The sequence below is a fragment of the Marmota marmota genome, unplaced genomic scaffold (genome assembly GCF_001458135.2).
Source record: "Marmota marmota marmota unplaced genomic scaffold, marMar, whole genome shotgun sequence".
Classification (NCBI taxonomy): Eukaryota; Metazoa; Chordata; class Mammalia; order Rodentia; family Sciuridae; genus Marmota; species Marmota marmota.
In genome coordinates this window covers 2,476,562-2,496,246 of record NW_026000079.1, presented here as the reverse complement: position 1 = coordinate 2,496,246, position 19,685 = coordinate 2,476,562, and the positions used below count along the sequence as shown (strand labels likewise).

General features: G+C 37.8%; 1 protein-coding gene across 5 annotated transcripts in view; it reads right to left on the bottom strand.

Moving 5' to 3' along the window:
• Positions 1 to 1,897: 1,897 nt before the first annotated feature.
• Ash1l (ASH1 like histone lysine methyltransferase) overlaps positions 1,898 to 19,685 on the bottom strand; it is a 173,359-nt gene continuing 155,571 nt past the window's right edge. For 3 of the 5 annotated variants that reach the window (XM_015502764.2, XM_048814727.1, XM_015502765.2), the window contains 11 exons: positions 17,327 to 17,381; positions 17,110 to 17,242; positions 12,413 to 12,661; positions 11,549 to 11,635; positions 10,716 to 10,806; positions 10,162 to 10,300; positions 9,893 to 10,065; positions 8,850 to 9,016; positions 8,043 to 8,083; positions 4,920 to 5,221; positions 1,898 to 4,478 (listed from right to left, as the gene is read on the bottom strand). In XM_015502764.2, the coding sequence (XP_015358250.1) occupies positions 4,387 to 4,478; positions 4,920 to 5,221; positions 8,043 to 8,083; positions 8,850 to 9,016; positions 9,893 to 10,065; positions 10,162 to 10,300; positions 10,716 to 10,806; positions 11,549 to 11,635; positions 12,413 to 12,661; positions 17,110 to 17,242; positions 17,327 to 17,381 (1,529 nt within the window). In that variant the 3' untranslated portion in view covers positions 1,898 to 4,386. Of the gene's footprint in view, positions 4,479 to 4,919; positions 5,222 to 7,043; positions 7,085 to 8,042; positions 8,084 to 8,849; positions 9,017 to 9,892; positions 10,066 to 10,161; positions 10,301 to 10,715; positions 10,807 to 11,548; positions 11,636 to 12,412; positions 12,662 to 17,109; positions 17,243 to 17,326; positions 17,382 to 19,685 lie in introns of those variants that run through there. The other 2 variants (XM_048814726.1, XM_048814728.1) reach the window with 2 other exon arrangements.

Below are 19,685 nucleotides of genomic sequence, written 5' to 3'. Positions count from 1 at the left end.
TTAGGGAAATGTTTCTCAAACTGGATCCTAAGGGTCTCTGGGAATCTCTTAGGAGTCTGAGTTCTTGAGGTTATGAAGTTCCTTCAAATTGCAAACTACTACCACAAAAGAAGTTGTATTTTTGCCAAGTGGAGTGGTACATGTCTGCAGTTGCAGCTACTGAGAAGGCTTATGCAGGGGGGCTCCAAATTTGAGATTGGTTTTGCAATGTAGGGAGGCCCTACCTTAAGGTATGTGATAGTGAATATGGAAGAAAGCTATTACTATGGGGAACAATATTTCTCAAAAGATCTGCAGAGTAATTGTGGGGAGCCCATGATTTCTAAGGTTTTACAAACAATTCTATTATAGCTTTCATTTTCCATGATGCAACCTGCCCTCTCCTATTCCCATGTGCTTGATTTTAATAATTAAGAAGAGCCCCAAAGCACTGTTGGGACGTTAATGAGATCTGGCTTGATGTGACTTTTACAATCACAGTCTAATGGTTCTCAGGCCTGTGCAGGTGGTAACGCAGCAGTGAGACCTCCTTACTGAACATAAAGTAGGTCAATCAATGATATAAAATATAGTTTTGTAACTATGTAATCTTAAATAGTATGGCTATGATAGATATCAAAGGTTAAAAAAAAAGAAAGGTAAACAAAATTTAATACTAATGTATCTTTTTTTTTTCCAGTCATGAAGAGACTGTCATTTAACAGTGGCACCATTCTGTTTTTTTTTTTTTTGGCTGCTGGAAATTGAACCCAGGGGTGCTCTACCACTGAGCTACTTCAACACTTTTTTTGAGACAGGGTCACTTTGACTTGAACCTTTGATCTCCCTGCCTCAGTCTCCTGAGTAACTGGGATTACAGACATATGTCCCTATGTCTAGCTTTGTATCTGGTGTTGAATTCCAAGCTGTTATAGGAGATTTGAACTTTCATTTTTTTGGGGCACTTTACTACTAAACCACATCCTGTCATTTTTATTTACTTTTTACTTTGAGACAGGGTCTGGCTAAGTTGCTGAGGCTGGCTTTGAACTTGTGATCCTCCTGCCTCAGCCTGAGTGTCTGGGTTTATAGGTTTGCACCACCATGCCCAGTGGACGTTTGAACTCTTTATGTCAATTGTCATAAGTCAATTGTCTTACTGCTTCTGAGCAACTATATTTTACCTGAGCTTCTAGCCTACATGTCTGATCTGTGCCTGGAAGAAATTTTTGTCCTTTCAGTTATTTACTGTAGTGGGTTTTATCTTCCTTGATTAGTATATTCTGAAATTTCTATTTGAGCACACAAACCACTGGGTATCTGGCTCCAACACTAATAATTTTGGGAAGTTACTTAACTTTCCCAGTTTCACTTCTATGAAAATGAGAATAATAACTTCAGAGGGCTATTATGGATATTAATGAAATAGCTATGTGATCTTGGGCAAGTTATTTGACCTGTCATTCCCATTTCCTCATCAATACTAAAAGGACTGTTGTGAGGATTAATTTATACATGGAAAAGGTTCTTATGATATAAATGGTTTGGCACCTAGCCCCCAAAAAGTGGCCTTAAGTTGTTGCCAGCCTCAGAGGTTCATGAGTATTAAATGCTATAATGAATGTGTGTCCAAAGGATGAATGTACAGAATAGCATGGCATGTATGAGAAACAGATGATTCTTGGTGTGCCTGATCGCTGTGCTGCTGATTGGTTAGGCTGGATCTAAAAGAAAGATCCTAGAATTGAAGAAGTGGCTTTACCCAGCAGTCCACAAATGGTGAGTGTGCTCAAGGGGCCCAGGATGCTGATAACATGGTTTTGGAGAGATTCCCTAAGAAATATGATGGAAAGGAGGCTGGAAGATCAAAGGAGGTAGGAAAGAGGGGGAAAAAAATAGGAAGCTCAGCACTCCACAGTTAGGAAACTTTTTTTTTTTTCCATTTAATACTAGACTTTCAAGGATTGAGATGCAAGCTTTTTATGCAATTACATCCAATGTTAAAATTGGTAATACATAATTTACAAAGATTAACATCAAAACAATCATCTATTTAGATATGCTTTTGTAAAAAGGAAATATATTAGCAGCATTTATATTTTCCGCAATCACACAGCCTACAGACATGCAGACTAACTCTGTATCTATTTGCAGTGATGTAGTGCTTTGCCCCGCATTTCAAACACCAAAACCCACCTGGCAGCTGGGGGTTCTTTTTATTTCATTATTATAAAATAACTGAAAAATAAAAAAAGGCATTAATTTCTACACCAGTAAGAAAAAACAAGTTTTTGCACTTACCTAACATTTGATTGTCTAAAAAACATTTCGGTTTTTAGTCTTTCAACAAAAGAAAGATAAAATGACAGAGCGTAGTGTCTTTTGCTTCTGTTCTCGCATTTTACAAAGTTTTTTCTTTTTCGTCTTTTTTTTAAAATTTTAGTGTTTAACACTATTAAAAGAATCATTGAATTTTTAATCTCTTTCTTGTCATTTTCTTGCTTTTGACTAAAAGGAGACCCCCAAAGTGCCCCTAGACCCACCTCCCTCCCACCTATTCCCTGCAATGAAAAACAAAAGAAACCACTCAAACGGGCTTGGACATGCGATTTTCCCAGCTCCACACGTGAGTATCTTATACCCAGGTCTCTTAGTAATGTACAGTGCTTCTCTACAGTAAGAAAATACTCCAAACTATTTTCTTAATTCTCTTTTTTTCTTTAATAAAATATTTATTTTGCTTTTTTTCTCTGCTCAAGGGGATCTATGGCATCCCCTGTTTCTTTTGTTTTGTTTTTTTTTTTTTTTTCTTCAAGAATGACACAGAAAGGAGAAAAAGAAAAAAAGTCAATGGAATGGAAGGTGGTCAATGTTTCTACCTAAACGAGTCAGAGCGTCGTCATCATAAGGGGAAATGTACAGTTAGGACAGCATTGGTCCAGTATTAGAAAAAGTAATGGGGACATGTTTACTATTGTATTGCTTACCAATCACGCAGCAGATATATATATATATATATGTATATATATACACATACATATATATATACACACACATACATATATATATATACACACATGCGCATATATATATATATATATATATATATACACACACACACACACACACACACACACACACACACATATATACACACACAACTTGGCACATTTAAAAACCATCTTTTATAAGAACATCTAAAACGTATATGCATATGTATGTCTGAGAAGACAAAAAGCAAAGCTTTTTAAATTTTATTTTTAAAGAGACAGCATAGTCTTGGTAACTTCTGGTCAAGAGTACGGGAAGGAAGGAGACACCCTGGATATACCTCCTGATGATGAAGTCATTCAGGAGGGTGGAGGGAAGATGGGACAAGGGATGAAGAAAACACACTGTCTCTTGAAGAGATGGACATTGAAAACTATACAATTCAGAAAACAAAAGTAGTGTTTTAAATTGCTAATTTACACTTACAACAAATACTCTGATAGGTGAATACTGCTGAACAGTTCATGTAGTGACTTTTATTGGGGGGGCGGAGTTTAGAGTTCTTTTTATGTAGTTTTAAAAATTATTTTATTTTGAAATGGATCTTCATTTGCACAGCACAGCAGACACACAAGAACCACAGCACATCAAAAACAGCATGTGTGCTGGCGGGGCCTGGCTTTCTCATTAGAAAAAAATATGCTTCGGCAGGTTATGAAGGTAAAACAAAAATAATTACATGAAGTACTACCCTCCTGACCCCATGGGGGCCTTCCCTATCCCATGATTCCATTCTGGGGAGTAGAGGTAGGGAGAGGGGCAGCAGTTACAAGTGCTTTGAGCTGTCAAACTCACGTTTTACTTTGACCTGGTTGGACAAGAAAGGAGAGACAAACTTTCCTAGTCAAGGATCTGGGAAGAGGCCCCAGCTACTGTATCTCTTTTAGGTCTCTGGGGTAGCTCTTGGAGCCAATAGAGAACAGACAGGGTAAGGCTGGGGATCCTGGTCCTTTCCCTTTGGATTTTGAGTTTACCTGGGCATGGGAAGCAGCTTCTTAGCAGTGCCTATGGGATCGGGGGATGACCCAAAAAACCCAAGCTGTGAGGAGAGGCAAGTGCTGTAAAGTACCAATAGGTTCTAGTCATCACCATTGTGATCCTCCCTCCTCTACATTATTAACCCTTAGGGTGAAGCAACGGAGAGGAAAATTAATTAAACTGAACCGTCTCAGACAGATTCCATTCTCTTCCTCTCCACTAGCTCCAAGGTTTATTAAGTACCTAATATCAACAACATGACCCCATTTCCCTTGCCTGGACGGACCCTTCCTGTCCCTGTCTATACCCAGAGAGCAGGAAGCGGAACTGATTAGCTCCACTGGATCCCAGATGCTTGAAGTTCTCATTCTTTGAGGGTCATTTCCGAAAACTGTTTTCTGGGATAAACAAAGTACGCCTTCGCAGTCTCCTGCCTGATCCTTCCTCCAGCAAGTAGGTCACATCAATGGCTGAAAACAGAACCAAGGAGGCTCATCAAATACCACTCTCCCACTCCTTATTCCAGATTTGAGCTCTAAGGAGAATGAAATAATTCAATGATTTCTTTTATGACCTATAAGCAAATTAGGCCCTCCTCCAGTCTTAGATGAAAAAGGTGGTTCTCTAGGGAAGGAGATCATCTCACCTCCCACAGTTTTATTCCTAAAATAGAAATAAAGACAGGCCTATGAAAGAACTATACCATTTTCTTAAAACAATTTCCTTGCTGGGCCAGAAATCAGAAGTTGTTCTGGAACCTGGAGATGAAGCTCAGCAATAGAGCACTTGCCTAGCACGTGAGGCCCTGGGTTTGATCCCCAGCACCACACACACACAAAAGTTGTTCTTTTTCACCCCTTCTCCACTTCTTACTTATCTTCATCTCTAGATATAAGCCTGATGTTTCTTACCGTTTTTTCCAGGGATTTTTTCAAGGAGATTGAGCAAGATCTGGTTGAGTCGTTCCCGTTGGCTATGCCGTCGTTCCTCAGGGGTACAGACTGACTGGGGTTCTTGACCACTTTCTTCTGTTTTTTTTTCAGCCTCACTGACTTCAGCAGTGGTTCCCTCCTGTTCAGGTTCCTCCAGGCTGGGGATCTCATTGGCTGCTTGCTCCTGACTGGCTAGTACCTCTTCAATCAAGGGCAGGGCATCATCCTCCTGTCCCAGGTCTTTCAGGGGGGCCTTTGACCGCTCAGACTTCCAGGATGATCTGCCAAAATTATATGCAAATTTAGGGTAAAGTTAAATAAAGACTGGGGAAGGGAAGGAGAATAAAGGGTAGAAGCCTCAGGATGGTTGAGATACTGAAGTTTAGTTATTAGAGTCTTGGCTTGATATAAAAAATTTGATTCTGGTCTTCACTTTATTATAAAATGACTACCTTTCTTTGAGATTTATTTTTATTTTTGTTTTTGTACTATAAATTGAACCCAGGAGCACTTTACCACTGAAATACATACCCAGCTCTTTTTTTTATTCTGAGATAGGGTCTCGCTATGTTGCTCAGGGCCTAAGTTGTTGGGGCTGGCTTTGAACTTGTGATTCTCCTGTCTTAGCCTCCTGAGTCTCTGGGATTAAAGGCATGTGCCACAGTGCCTGGCTTTGAAATTTAATGTCTCTTTGTAAAATTTAACCTTTCTTCTTTTTCTCCAGGATCTGAGGCAAAGATGAGATAGAAATCCATAAAAATATAACAGTGCTTGCAGGTGTAGTGGCACATGCATGTAATTCCAGTGACATGGGAGACTGAGGCAGAAGGATTGCAAGTTTGAGGCCAGCCTTAGCAATTTAGAGACGCCCTCTTTCAAAATATAAAGGGAAGGAGATGCAGCTTAGTGATAGAGTGGCCCTGGGCTTATATTTATTTAAATACATTATATACACATATAACCAGTACTGCTTAGTGATCTCTGTTTCTTGAGTATAGAAAAGTATGGCACAACCTCATGATACCAGAAGTCCAACTACAATAAAAAGAATTTAAGTGGAGTTTTTACTTTTCCTGAATCACTTCTCCAAACCTATAATTTAATATTTTCTCCCTCGTGGTTGGCTAATATGGGAAAAGCAGTTGTTGTTTTCCCACTCAACAGATAATGGAATTGAAGAAAAACTGTCTTCTAGTCCAGCATGGTGGTGCACATCTATAATCCAAGAAGCTTGGGAGGCCAAGGCAGAAGGATTGCAAGTTCAAAGCCAGCCTAAGCAATTTAGTGAGGCCCTAAGCAATTTAATAAGACCCCATCTCAAACCGTAAAAGGAATGGGAGCATGGTGCAGTGGTGCACGCCTGTAATCCCAGCGGCTCGGGAGGCTGAGGCAGGAGAATCGTGAGTTCAAAGCCAGCCTCAGGAATGGCAAGGTGCTAAGCAACTCAGTGAGACCCTGTCTCTAATAAAATACAAAATTGGGCTGGGGATGTGGCTCAGTGGTTGAGTGCTCTTGAGTTCAATCCTTGGTATCCCACCTTCCCCGCCCAAAGAAAGGAATGGGGATGTGGCTTAGTGGTTAAGGCACCCTAAGTTCAATCCCTCGTACCAAAAACAAAACCAAACTAGCACGAGCACCATCACCACCACCACCACTACCAACAACAACAAAGAAAGAAAAGCCTTTTGTGCTCTTTCTTAAGGAATTTCCCTATTTTGTACAAAATAAAAATAAAAATTATGAGCTTAAACTGGGCATGCCTGATATTTGTTCCTTAACAGAGGTACCAAGAGTTGATATACCTTGAGGTAATGGGGAAAGCTTGCAGATATCTAAAGAGACTTTTCTGAGTCTATCTGGGTTTCAAATCTTATTTTTTCCTTCTCTTATTTAACTTCCCACAAATATTACCTCTGTCCCAACTAAGGCTGCATAATGAGATAGAAGAAGTCCAATTCTTCCACAGTGGTACTACACTGGGCTACTCTGCAGAGAATACCCAATTCTAGCAGTGGAGCTGAGAGGGTTAGTTGCTTGTTCTTTTGCTCAATTTGAGCTTTTGTTTAACCCCTTAGGATCCCTTGCCTACTCCCTGGGACTTACCGCCCACCGTTCCTCTTGTAGTTGTCTGGAACATAATGAGGCTGCAGAGAAGAAAAGGGAGTGGTAAGTATACTACAAAAGCTAGCAATGTTAAATCTGGTCTGGAGTTGGCTCACGGTAAGGGAGGTAAATTGATGACTGTTATCAAAACTGATGTTTAAGATTTCTATCAATCTGTAGGCCATAATGTCTTTTTTTTTTTTTTTCTGGTAATCCTAGAATGACAGTGGAAGAGCTGGGTGTGGTGGTGAATGTCTGTAATCCCAGCGGCTTGGGAGGCTGAAGCAGGAGGATCACAAGTTCAAAGGCAACCTCAGCAAAAGCAAAGCACTAAGCAACTCAGTGAGACCCTATTGCTAAATAAAATACAAAATAGGGCTGGGGATGTGGCTCAGTGGTTGAGTGCTCTTGAGTTCAATCCTTGGTATCCCACCTTCCCCGCCCAAAGAAAGGAATGGGGATGTGGCTTAGTGGTTAAGGCACCCTAAGTTCAATCCCTCGTACCAAAAACAAAACCAAACTAGCACGAGCACCATCACCACCACCACCACTACCAACAACAACAAAGAAAGAAAAGCCTTTTGTGCTCTTTCTTAAGGAATTTCCCTATTTTGTACAAAATAAAAATAAAAATTATGAGCTTAAACTGGGCATGCCTGATATTTGTTCCTTAACAGAGGTACCAAGAGTTGATATACCTTGAGGTAATGGGGAAAGCTTGCAGATATCTAAAGAGACTTTTCTGAGTCTATCTGGGTTTCAAATCTTATTTTTTCCTTCTCTTATTTAACTTCCCACAAATATTACCTCTGTCCCAACTAAGGCTGCATAATGAGATAGAAGAAGTCCAATTCTTCCACAGTGGTACTACACTGGGCTACTCTGCAGAGAATACCCAATTCTAGCAGTGGAGCTGAGAGGGTTAGTTGCTTGTTCTTTTGCTCAATTTGAGCTTTTGTTTAACCCCTTAGGATCCCTTGCCTACTCCCTGGGACTTACCGCCCACCGTTCCTCTTGTAGTTGTCTGGAACATAATGAGGCTGCAGAGAAGAAAAGGGAGTGGTAAGTATACTACAAAAGCTAGCAATGTTAAATCTGGTCTGGAGTTGGCTCACGGTAAGGGAGGTAAATTGATGACTGTTATCAAAACTGATGTTTAAGATTTCTATCAATCTGTAGGCCATAATGTCTTTTTTTTTTTTTTTCTGGTAATCCTAGAATGACAGTGGAAGAGCTGGGTGTGGTGGTGAATGTCTGTAATCCCAGCGGCTTGGGAGGCTGAAGCAGGAGGATCACAAGTTCAAAGGCAACCTCAGCAAAAGCAAAGCACTAAGCAACTCAGTGAGACCCTATTGCTAAATAAAANAAAAAAAGAACAAAATAAGGGCTGGAGTTGTGTTTCAGCGGTAGAACACTTGCCTAGCAAGTGTGAGGCCCTGGGTTTGATCCTCAGCACCACATAAAAATAAATAAAGGTATTGTGTCCAACTACAACTAAAAATAAACAAATAAGAACGAAATAAAGGTATTGTTTCTACCTACAACTAAATAATAATAAAATATATATAAATGGCTGGAACTGTGGTAGAGTGCTCGCCTAGCATGCACAGGCACTGGGTTTGATCTTCAGCACCACATATAGTTAAATAAAAACACTGTGTCCACCTATAATTAAAAAACAAATATAAAGTCCCCAACAGAGATGGAGATTTTCCCAGTTTGAGATGGAATCAGGATGAAGAAGCAGAAAGACACAGAGAAATTCCCATTTTCATGCTATAGCATTAAGAAAGGAAAGCAACTTACTGAGAAATCTCTTTTGGGAGTAAGCTTCTTCGGAAAGTGATCAAAGGCATAAGGTTTGGTGCAGACAGGATAGCGATTCCGGTGAATCTTGTAAAACAGGTGTGCTGACTTGTCGAGACGATAATCACAGATGTACACATCTTGCTCCTTTACTCCTTTGGGTCTCCCTGTAAGTCCAAACACTGTTTTAAAGGATCCAATTTCCCCTTCCCTTTCATGAGCTACCTAAAAGCCACCACACAGCTTGTGACAGCAGCTAAACCCATAAATGGAAAATGTATTTATCTGGAGAGGCTGAACTTTAATAAGCACTGGTGGTTGCAGAAAAAAAATTCAGATCCCAGATACCAGTGACCAAAAAGGAGACAAGGAATACAAAGAGAATAAAATACCATGATAGAAAGAAACAAGACATGTTAAGAGCTGTAAGGAATTTTGAGTAAGTATTTTGAGGGATAAATAGAACATATTATATGGAAGAGTTAAGACAAAAAAAGGGAGTATAATTAAAAGGGAAGAACATTTGGAAGTGAACACTTTTTAAATGGGAAGGGTCATGAGTGTCACAGAGCTGCAAAATGTGTGCCAGTACTGGAATGGAATATATATTATTTTGAACTACTTTGCTATGATGCCGAGAGAACAAACTAAGTAAATTGACTCTGCTAATAATGACAACTAACATATATTAGACTTTTACTGTAAGCCATAAACTAAGTCCTTTTGTGGATAATTTAATCAAAAGTCTTTAAAATAAATACAAATCCTGTTTTTAGCAAGAAAATTGATACATTTAAGTATCTTGCCAAGGGCCACAAAAGTGAAATTATTAAACAGTATTTTAAAATGTCAACTAAATTAAAAAAGTGGGAACGAACATTATTGAGGATCAAACACTAGAAAGAAAAAAATGTAATATTTCTTTCTGAAGTTCCACAGCTAGCACTGGAGAATCTTTACATTGAGACAACTAGAATGGGGTGGGCAATTAAAGATCAATAAACGGGATATAAGGTCATTTCTAACTAGACCAGATCATTTACCTTTACAATATGTATAAAGGTCCAACACACAGCAGGTCCCCACTACAGCTTCCAAGGGAATGATCTCATAGAGTGGCACCCGAAATAGTTCATTATGGTAGAACCGCCGGGATGGAGAATGGTGAGTTTCATGGGGACGGAAATAATGGTGACCAAAGGCAAAACGTTCTTCTCTAAAAAAAGGAAAATGGATAAGAGAAAGTTTAGTTGATTAGCAAAATTCTGCTGGTAGGATATAGCTGGAAGAAAGATAGGAAGTCAGGACATACTTTTCATTCTTCCAAAGTTTCTCAATTCGGAAAATGTCAAGTTTATCTCGGTTAATGTGAGATAAAAGTCTATAGGATTGACGGACTGGGTGGCCATCAGGGGTACGCCGACTATCCCTCATCAGATATACACAGTCACCTAGGGAGGTATACAACAAAGGAGAAAGTTAAAATGATTCTTGAATGAATTCTGTGAGGCATTCATTATCTGACCCAGGGTCTACATAGAACTCATAAGCTAAACCAGGATAAATACAGACATCTAAAAGTCTAACTGTAATGACAATCTAGAAAATTCTAGACTATGAGAATGACCTGAGGGAGTTCTTCCATCTCTTGGACTTCCAATGTGTCTTTCCTAGTTTTCAAATTAGCTTTACAAACCTCTCTCTCATAAATCACTATTATATGGTGAAGGGGTGATATATGTAAACATAAGGTATAAAGATCCATTAAAGGCCATTTGGAACAATGATTATTATACAGATAGCAGATAGTTCCTACTATTCTAACAGGTCTGTTCTAACAAGGAGGGTTAAGTGGTTTGTACACACCTTGACGAAGCAGCAAGTCATCACGAAGCAAACAGATGAAGTAGACACAGCCAGGTTGGGCATAGTGGGGCCGAGGAATCATGGGTACCTCCTGATAAGAGCAGAAAGTTAATGGATAAGGGCTAGAATTACTACATTCATCCTTCAACCTTTAAGACAGGAAAACAACTAAAATCTAAAATTCCCAACCAAGAATAACTCTTAAGTCATTTCAATACACCAGAGATATAACAAAAGATGAAAACAACTAATTATAAACCTGGAAAAGTCAAGATGGAGAACAAAACTAATAGGCTAAGTATTTCTGAATACATGGGTGCTTTACCAGTAAGCTACATCCCCAGATCTTTTATATTTTATTTTTAGTTGCTGACACTGGCCTTAAATTTACGATCCTCCTGACTCAGCCTTCTGAGTCATTGGAATTAAAGGCATGTGCCACCATGCAAAACCTTAGTTACATATAATGCCATTCTTTCAATAGATTTTTAAGTATTTTATTTTTCATTTAATCAAATTCCTTAGAAAATCAAGGGCAGGGGCTGGGGTTGTGGCTCAGTGGTAGAGTGCTTGCCTAGCAATATGAGGCACTGGGTTCATCCTCAGCACCACATAAAAATGAAATACAGATATTGTGTTCAACTACAACTAAAAAATAAATATAAATAAAAAAGAAAGAAAGAAAGAAAGAAAATCAAGGGTAGAAACTGAGGACTAGACAGGTTGAGAAACTTTATCAGAGGATATTCTGTGTAATCAGAGCAGGGTGCATACCATGCACTACATCTTTTATTTATAGATAAAATTTATAGTTGTATCAGAAGACAGCTTACCCTGTCCACAGGCCTTGGGTCACACTGCTCACAAAGGTAGTGTTCCACATCTGAGTTCACTCCCATACAGTCACAATGTTGCCACACCTAAAGAAAAATGTATAGTTAGGGGATGATAAGGGGATTTAGATGTATCAAGAAGTGTTGGGGGTAAGAATAAAAAAAATAGCAATATGACAGGGTAAAATAGGATAAGTGGGTGAATAAAAATTAGAGATAAATGGTAAAATAGGTCTGAACAGAAGAAGAATACAAACTCATTCATAATATATAGATCTGTGCAAATAAGAGGGAGAGAGAATAAGAAGATGACTGTACTAGAGACCATTACTAAGTAATATACATTTATGATGTGGCTACTGAGAAAGTCTTCACAGTCAGAAAATGTTTTCACTTAGCCTTGTTTAACTTTATCCTCTCAACAATCCTTTGTGTTACTTACAGACCCACTTCGCATATAAGGTAATGAGTTCACATGTACTGAGGGAAGACAAGAGGGATCACATTTGGGCCTTGACTCTTGCTTCAGGAGACCTACGGGATTTGTATACTGCAGTCTCTGTTAGCATGCATTACTTAGTGTGCTATCTCTAATGTACTTCTAGGTAAAGCACTAGTCTAAATACTATCTCTAGATCATGTGATAAATGTGCAGTGAATATAGGCAGAGAGAACAGGAGGTAGAAAAAGAAGGAAGGCGGTAAATGAAAGACAATGTGGTCAACAGTGAGAGATAACAGGAACCAACGTTAAGTGAGAGTACATAAAAAAGGCCACCAAGCCATATGAGGTGTGGGCTGCATCTCTGAATACTGTCACCATGGTCATCAGGAACAGGCTTGTGCTTTACCTCCTGGCTCTTACCATGCACTTGTCACACTGGATCATGAGGCCTTCGTCCTTGTAGAGGCCACAGATACAGCGAATAACATCATCGTCCTTTTCATGCCCATTCTCCTTCTCAGAGACTGAGGTCTCACTGCTGTCTGCCTCACTTGCTGTTTCTCCCACAATCTCATCAATTTGGGCAGATGCCTCATGCCGGGCATTGTAATAGGCCTTTCGCAGGCGGCAAACATCTCTCCCAATTGGGGATTTACGACCATAGTACTTCTGAAGAAAGAAGAAGAAGAAAAAAAATCATGTTTGGTTTTCTCAATTTGGCTTAAAAATATGCCTTAAGAGGTAGTATGATTGTCTTTCTTTTCCATTTTGATTAACAGATTTTGTACAGCATCAAATGTAGTGACAGGCAGTTAATAACAACTAAAACTGAACTATAATGAATTAAAATGAGAACCTCTATGATAATTTTCCATTTGCTCTACTGCTGTGTCATTTAATTCCTATCAAGGGCCTTACTATCCACAGGACAAAATACAGTGATCACAGAATATAAATTAATGTTGCAAGCATAATTACTTAGATGCATTGGAGAAGTTCTCCAATGACTCCTCCTACCCCCCAACCTTTTTTGGAGCACTGGGGATTGACTACAGGGCCTCACACATGCTAGGCAAGTGGTCTTTCATTGACCATTATAATCCCAGTTCTTATTTATTTACTTTCAGTGTTTCTTGAAAACGTTTTATAATTTTTTTATTCCACTTAAAAAAAAATCTTTATTTTTGTTTATTTTTATGTGGTGCTGGGGACCAAACCCAGGCCCTCACGCATGCGAGGCAAGCGCTCTATCACTGAGCCACAACCCCAACCCTTTTATTCCACTTTATAAAAAAACTTTTAAATATATATTTTTAGTTGTTGATGGACCTTTACTTTTATTCATTTATTTATATAAGGTGCTGAGAATCAAACCCAGTGCCTCACACATGCGAGGCAAGCACTCTGCCACTGAGCCACAGCCTAGCCCTATTCCACATTTAATTGGTGAATTGTAGTTGAATATAATATTGGAACTTGTTGTTACATATCTGTACAAGTACACAATATAACAATATAATCTGGCCAATAATTCCCCAGCACTTCCTTCCTCCATTTTCTCTACTGATTTCCTTTTGATTTTCCAAGAGATCTGTCCTACCTTTCTTTTCCTTTTTCTTTCTAGCTTCTGCATATGAAAGAAATCACAGGTTCCCTAGCCTTCTGAGTCTGACCTATTTTGCTTAATATAATGGTCTCTAGTTCTATCCATTTTTCTGCAAATGACACAACAGCATTTATCCTTGTAACAGAATAAACTCCATTGTGTATATATACCACATTTAAAATAAAATCTATTCATCCATTGAAACCTGGGCTGTTTCCCTAGTTTGGCTATTGTTAACTGTGCTACTATAAACATGGGTATGCATGTATCACTGTAATATGATGACTTTAATTCTTTAGGATAAATACTGAAGAATGGTATACGATGGTTCCATGCCTCATCTTGAGGAGCCTCCGTACTGATTTCTATAGTAGTTGGACCAATTTACAATCCCACCAATGGTATAACAGTGTTCTTTTTTCTCCCTATTGTCTCCAGCATTATTATTATTTGTATTCTTGATGACTTCCATTTTGACTGATGTGAGATGAAATCTCAGTATAGTTTAAATTTTTTAAAAAATTTTTAAATAATTTTTAGTTGTCGATGGACATAATACTTTTATTTATTTTTATTTAATTGGGTTATTTGTTCTTTTGGTATTCTTTATGAATCCTAGATATTAATCTTCTGTCAGAAGAGTACCTAGTAAAGATTTCTCTCCCATTCTATAGGTTTTCTCTTCATATTCCTAATTGTTTTCTTTCTTTTTTTTTTTTTTTTTAAATTTTTAATATTTATTTTTTAGTTATCGGCGGGCACAACATCTTTGTTTGTATGTGGTGCTGAGGATCGAACCGGGGCCGCACGCATGCCAGGCGAGCACGCTACCGCTTGAGCCACATCCCCAGCCCCTTGTTTTCTTTTTTTAAATGTTTATGTTTTAGTTGTAGTTGGACACAATATCTTTATTTTATTTATTTATATGTGGTGCTGAGGATTGAACTCAGGGCCTCATGTGCACTATGTGTGTATAGAACCTTTTAAATGTGATACCATACCATTATTATTTCCTGAGCTTTAGGGTTCTATTGAGAAAGCTGTTGCCTGTGCCTACATGCTGGGATGCTGACCCTACATTTTTCCTTCTAAGAGTTGCATAGTTTCTGGTCTAATTCCTAGAATTGTGTCATTTTGACCTGATTTTTGTGCTGGGAAAGAGATAAGGGTCTAGTTTCATTCTTCTACATATTGATAATAAATTTTCCCAACATTGTTTGTTAAAAAGGCTGTCTTTTCTTCAATGTATGTTTTGCAGATGTGTGGGCTTGTCTGTATCTCTTCTATTCTGTACCAACGGTCTATGTATCTGCCAGTACCATGTAGTTTTTGTTATTAATAGCTCTATAGTATAATTTGAAGTCAGTTATTGTGATTACTCCAGCATTGCTTTTTTGGTTTAGAAACTGTGTTGACTATTCATTTTATTCTTTCAATGAATTTTAGGACTATTTTTCTAGTTCTGTGAAGAATGCCACTGGTATTCTTCACAGAACTAGTGAAGAATTTTGGTAGTATGGCCATTTTAACATTACTTTTGCCTATCCTTGAACATGGGAGGTCTTTCCAGCTTTCAAGGTCTTCTTTAATTTTTCCTTCATTGTTCTATAGTTTTCATTATAAAGGCCTTATACTTCCTTGGTTAGATTTATTTTTAGGTGTTTATTTATTTATTTTTTGAGGCAATTGTGAACAGAACTGTTTTCCTGATTTCTTTCTCAGCAGACTCACTGTTGGCATATAGAAAAGTTATTGATTTTTGAATGTTAACTTTGTAATCTGCCACCTTGCCAAATAATTTACTCATTAGCTCTAGCTGTCTTTTGGTGAAGTTTTTTGGATCTTTGAGGTACAGGAGCATATCATCTGCAATTACTGATAAATCTGACTACTTCTTTTCCTGTTATTCTTCTCCTTTTCCCCCCCTCTTTTATTTCCTTCTCTTGCCTAATTGCTCTGACTAGAATTTCTAGGAATATATTAAATAGGAGTGGTAGGAATGAACACCCTTGTCCCAGAATTTACAGGGAATGCTTTCAGTTTCCCACCATTTACTATGAGATTGGTTTTGGGTTTTTCATATATACCCTTTATGATGTTGAGGTATGACCCTTCTATCCCTATACGAATGGGTATTGAATGTTGTCAAAGGCCTTCTCTGCATCTATTGAGAGAACTAAGGAATTTTTGTCCTTCATTCTATTTATGTGGTAAATTACATTTATGTATGATAAACTATCTTTGCATCTCTGTAATAAAACCAACTTGATTGGGTGTACAATCTTCTTTTTTTTTTAATAAGTATTTTTGCACCTAAGTTCATTAGGGATTTGGTTTATAGTTTTCTTTCCTTGAGGTATTCTTATCTGATTTTGGTATGAGTGTGATACTGGTTTCACAGAATGAATTTAGAACTGTTATATCCCTTTCTGTTTCATGAAATCAGAAGCATTGACAATTAGTTCTTTAAAGGTTTTCTTTCTTTTTTTTTTTTTTAAGATAGATGGATAGAGAGAGAGAGAGAGAGAGAGAATTTTTTAATATTTATTTTTTTTAGTTTGCGGCGGACACAATATCTTTATTTGTATGTGGTGCTGAGGATCGAACCCGGGCCACACGCATGCTAGGCGAGCACGCTACTGCTTGAGCAACATCCCCAGCCCCTAAAGGTTTTCTTTAAATTATAATTCAACATTGTTTTAATTCTCTTCCTAGTTATTTGTTGGTTGCTCTTATTTGGTGTTTCATTCTCTATTTATCTGTTATCTAATAGCCTCTAAAGAGTATTTCAAAATAACTAAATAATTTTCTCCTTGAAACACCTCTTCTGGGTATTTCAAAATAACTGAATAATTTTCTCTATGTACTCTGCAGTATTCCATCCGTTCAAGGCTACCTTTTCTACAATGAGATTCGATTAATGTTCAATTTAGCAGCATAATGCCCTTCAATTCTACCCTCAAGATGTATTTAACTATTTATTCACATGTATTTCTGTGTATTTCACATTTATGTATCTTTTTGAGGAAAGACACTATAGATATGCCTTAAATGTAGTAAAATGTCTATTTACTGGGTATATATAAAAATCTAAGGCCAAATTAGGTTTTTATAAAAATTAAATTTTTGGAGGAATGATTTAGGCTTCCATTCTAGATTTTTTTTTTTTTTTAAATGATACTGGGGCTAGAACCCAGGGCACTCTACCACTGAGCTCTAAATCCAACCTTTTTTTTGGTGATAATTTTAAGATAAGGTCTCACTAAATTGTTGAAGCTAGCCTCAAACTTGTGATTGTCTTGCCTCAGCCTTCTGATTCACTGGGATTAAAGGCATGTGCCACCACACCTGGCTTCTAGAATGCCTTTTTATATGGGATTCTACAGTATTTAGCATATTGTAAACAGATAATCAAGGAGTACTTAATAAAAAATGAAAGCTGATAGAAGAGGGTAAAAATCTTAAACTTAATGGTTCTCTTAATCTGCATTTGAAGTGAGTGAAAAAATACCTCAGCATTCCGAAAGACTTTAAGCATGTCAGCATCAAAAGCTTCTACTGTCTTATAATAACCAATGAGGATCTGCTTTTCTATGGTGACAAGATCAAGGGGATCAGAGATCTTCTCATAATAATCAGCATTCCTGGAACATAAAGTCATGGTGTTAATAAGGTACACATAGTACTTTTAGAAAACTCAGATGCTATTACCACAAATATGAACCTACTTTTTCTTTGAGGGGAGGTTCAAAAGTGGAGCTGCCAGTGCTTGTCGAGAAGAATCTGAAAAAGAATGCAAATTTGGTAGAAAGACGAAAATACAAGAAAGGCAAGCATCTCTCTCTCTCTCTCTCAGTACAGGGATTGGGGGGCGCTTAAAACCACTGAATCACATTGTCAGCCCTTTTTTGTATTTTATTTAAAGACAGGGTCTCAAAGAGTTGCTTAGGTCCTCACTAAGTTGCTGAGCCTGCCTTTGAAATTGCAATCCTCCTGTCTCAGCCTCCCAAGCTGCTGGGATTACAGGTGTGTGCCACTGAGCCTGGCTAGCATCTCTCTTTTTCATTTTTGTTTTGAGACAGGGAGGTGGGGACAAATATGTGACTCATTATGTTGTTCAAATTGGTCCTAAACTCATGGGCTCAAGTGATCCACCTGATTCAGCCTCCAGAATAGCTGAGAAGACAGGTATGTAGCACCATGACCAGCTTTTTTTTGTTTGTACCAGTCAAGTGCTCTACCACTGACCTAAACTCCCAGCACCAAAACATCATCTCCTAAATAAAAAAGTAGGATCCCCCGCAAATTAAAAGCTAGAAAAAAAATCTTATATATGTTTTTTCAGCCTGTAAAAAATGCACTTTTGCCATACATATTTATAATGGCAGGGGTCAAATTAAACTTTCAAGATTGCCTAGGATATGGAAGATAAAGTATGTATGCTTGAAATGTAGCATAATTTTGGTTGGGTAATGAGAAGAACTTCCTATGAAGAATGAGACTTGAGAATTTACTGAGATAGGAGGCTGCTTACAGCAAATTCCTGCTCAATAGATCTTATTATAGTAAAAAAAGTCATCTCATCAAAAAAATGTTTTCCAGTTCTCCTCGGTTTTCCATAATTAATATTACTGTTGGTTTCAATTTGATTAAATTCCAGATAATGAATAATTTAGTACTGTGAACATTTTCTGGAACTAATTTTCCTTTAAGTTATTCTGTATGGCATATTATATTTCATTTTCTACCTTGCTTTTTGGTCATTTCACTAGAGACATAAAGCCTGTTGTGTTCAGATGCACTGACACAGTACATGAATCTGCAGCAGTTTCATGTTAGATCAGATGGGGCAACCTGAGAATGTAAAAAATTGTGATCTTTAGGGAATGTAAATCCAATAGGTGCCAAAAACCTTTATATCCTGGGGCAGTTTGATCCTTCCTTTCTCTCTATGACCTTCAGTTAACTAAACTGAACCATAAGTGCAAAGGTGAACAGCAGACAGACCAGGAAAAGAAAAATAACAAAGTCCTTAGAATATAAGGAAAAAAGACAAACCAAAGCTGATGGCCAAAATCACAATTATCAACCAAAATCTCTCATTTTAAACATCCCCAAGTTTCTTGGTTAGAAAGTTACTTATACTACCAAACTACCTACCCCAAATTAAAAACACTTTCCACCCCTCTACTATTGCTATAGATGTGTCTTGGAAGGGAATAGTGTCAAGTAAGGTGTTTTACATGAAAACTCCTTTAAAGTTTAAAGGGTAACTTTTTTCCAAATTTATATTTTTTCTTTCTTTCTTTTCTGTGGTGTTGGGTTAGGAACCTAGGGCTTCACGTATTATATGTTGTTGTTCTTAAGTAGAGGTTAAAGCCTGTGATCTGTTCAAAATGAAAAACTACATGTATGTACAAATACATATGCCTAACCTCACTCCCTGGGGGAAGAATCCATAGGTTTTATTAGATTTCCAAGATTACCTGTCAATTTAAAAAGGCTAATAACCATTAATATAATTAATATTTGTAATACTTCATTGTTTTTATTCTTTTTATTTTTATGGTACTGGGGATTGAACCCAGGGGCACTCCACTACTAAGTGACATTTCAAGCCTTTTTATTTTTTGAGACAGGGTCTCACTAAGTTGTCCAGGCTGGCCATTACCTTGTGATCCTCCTGCTTTATCCTCCCAGGTCTCTTGGATTATAGGCATGCACCACATAATATTTCTTTTTTCTTCTTTTTTGTACTAGTGATTGAATCTAGGGTTACTTAACCACTGAGTTATAACCCTAGTCCTTGTGTTATTTTTCCTTTTGAGGCCGGGTCTCAGTAAGTTACTCAGAGTCTTGCTAAGTTGCTGAGGCTGGCCTTGAACTTGAGATCCTCCTTGTGATTCAGTCTCCCATGCCATTGGGATCACAGGCATGAACTTCCACACATAGTTTATACTATTTCATTATTTTTTTTTTCTTTTAATATTTTTAGTTGTCAATGGACATAATGACTTTATTAACTTATTTTTTTATGTGGTGCTGAGGATCAAACCCAGGGTCTCATACACGCTCTACCACTGAGCT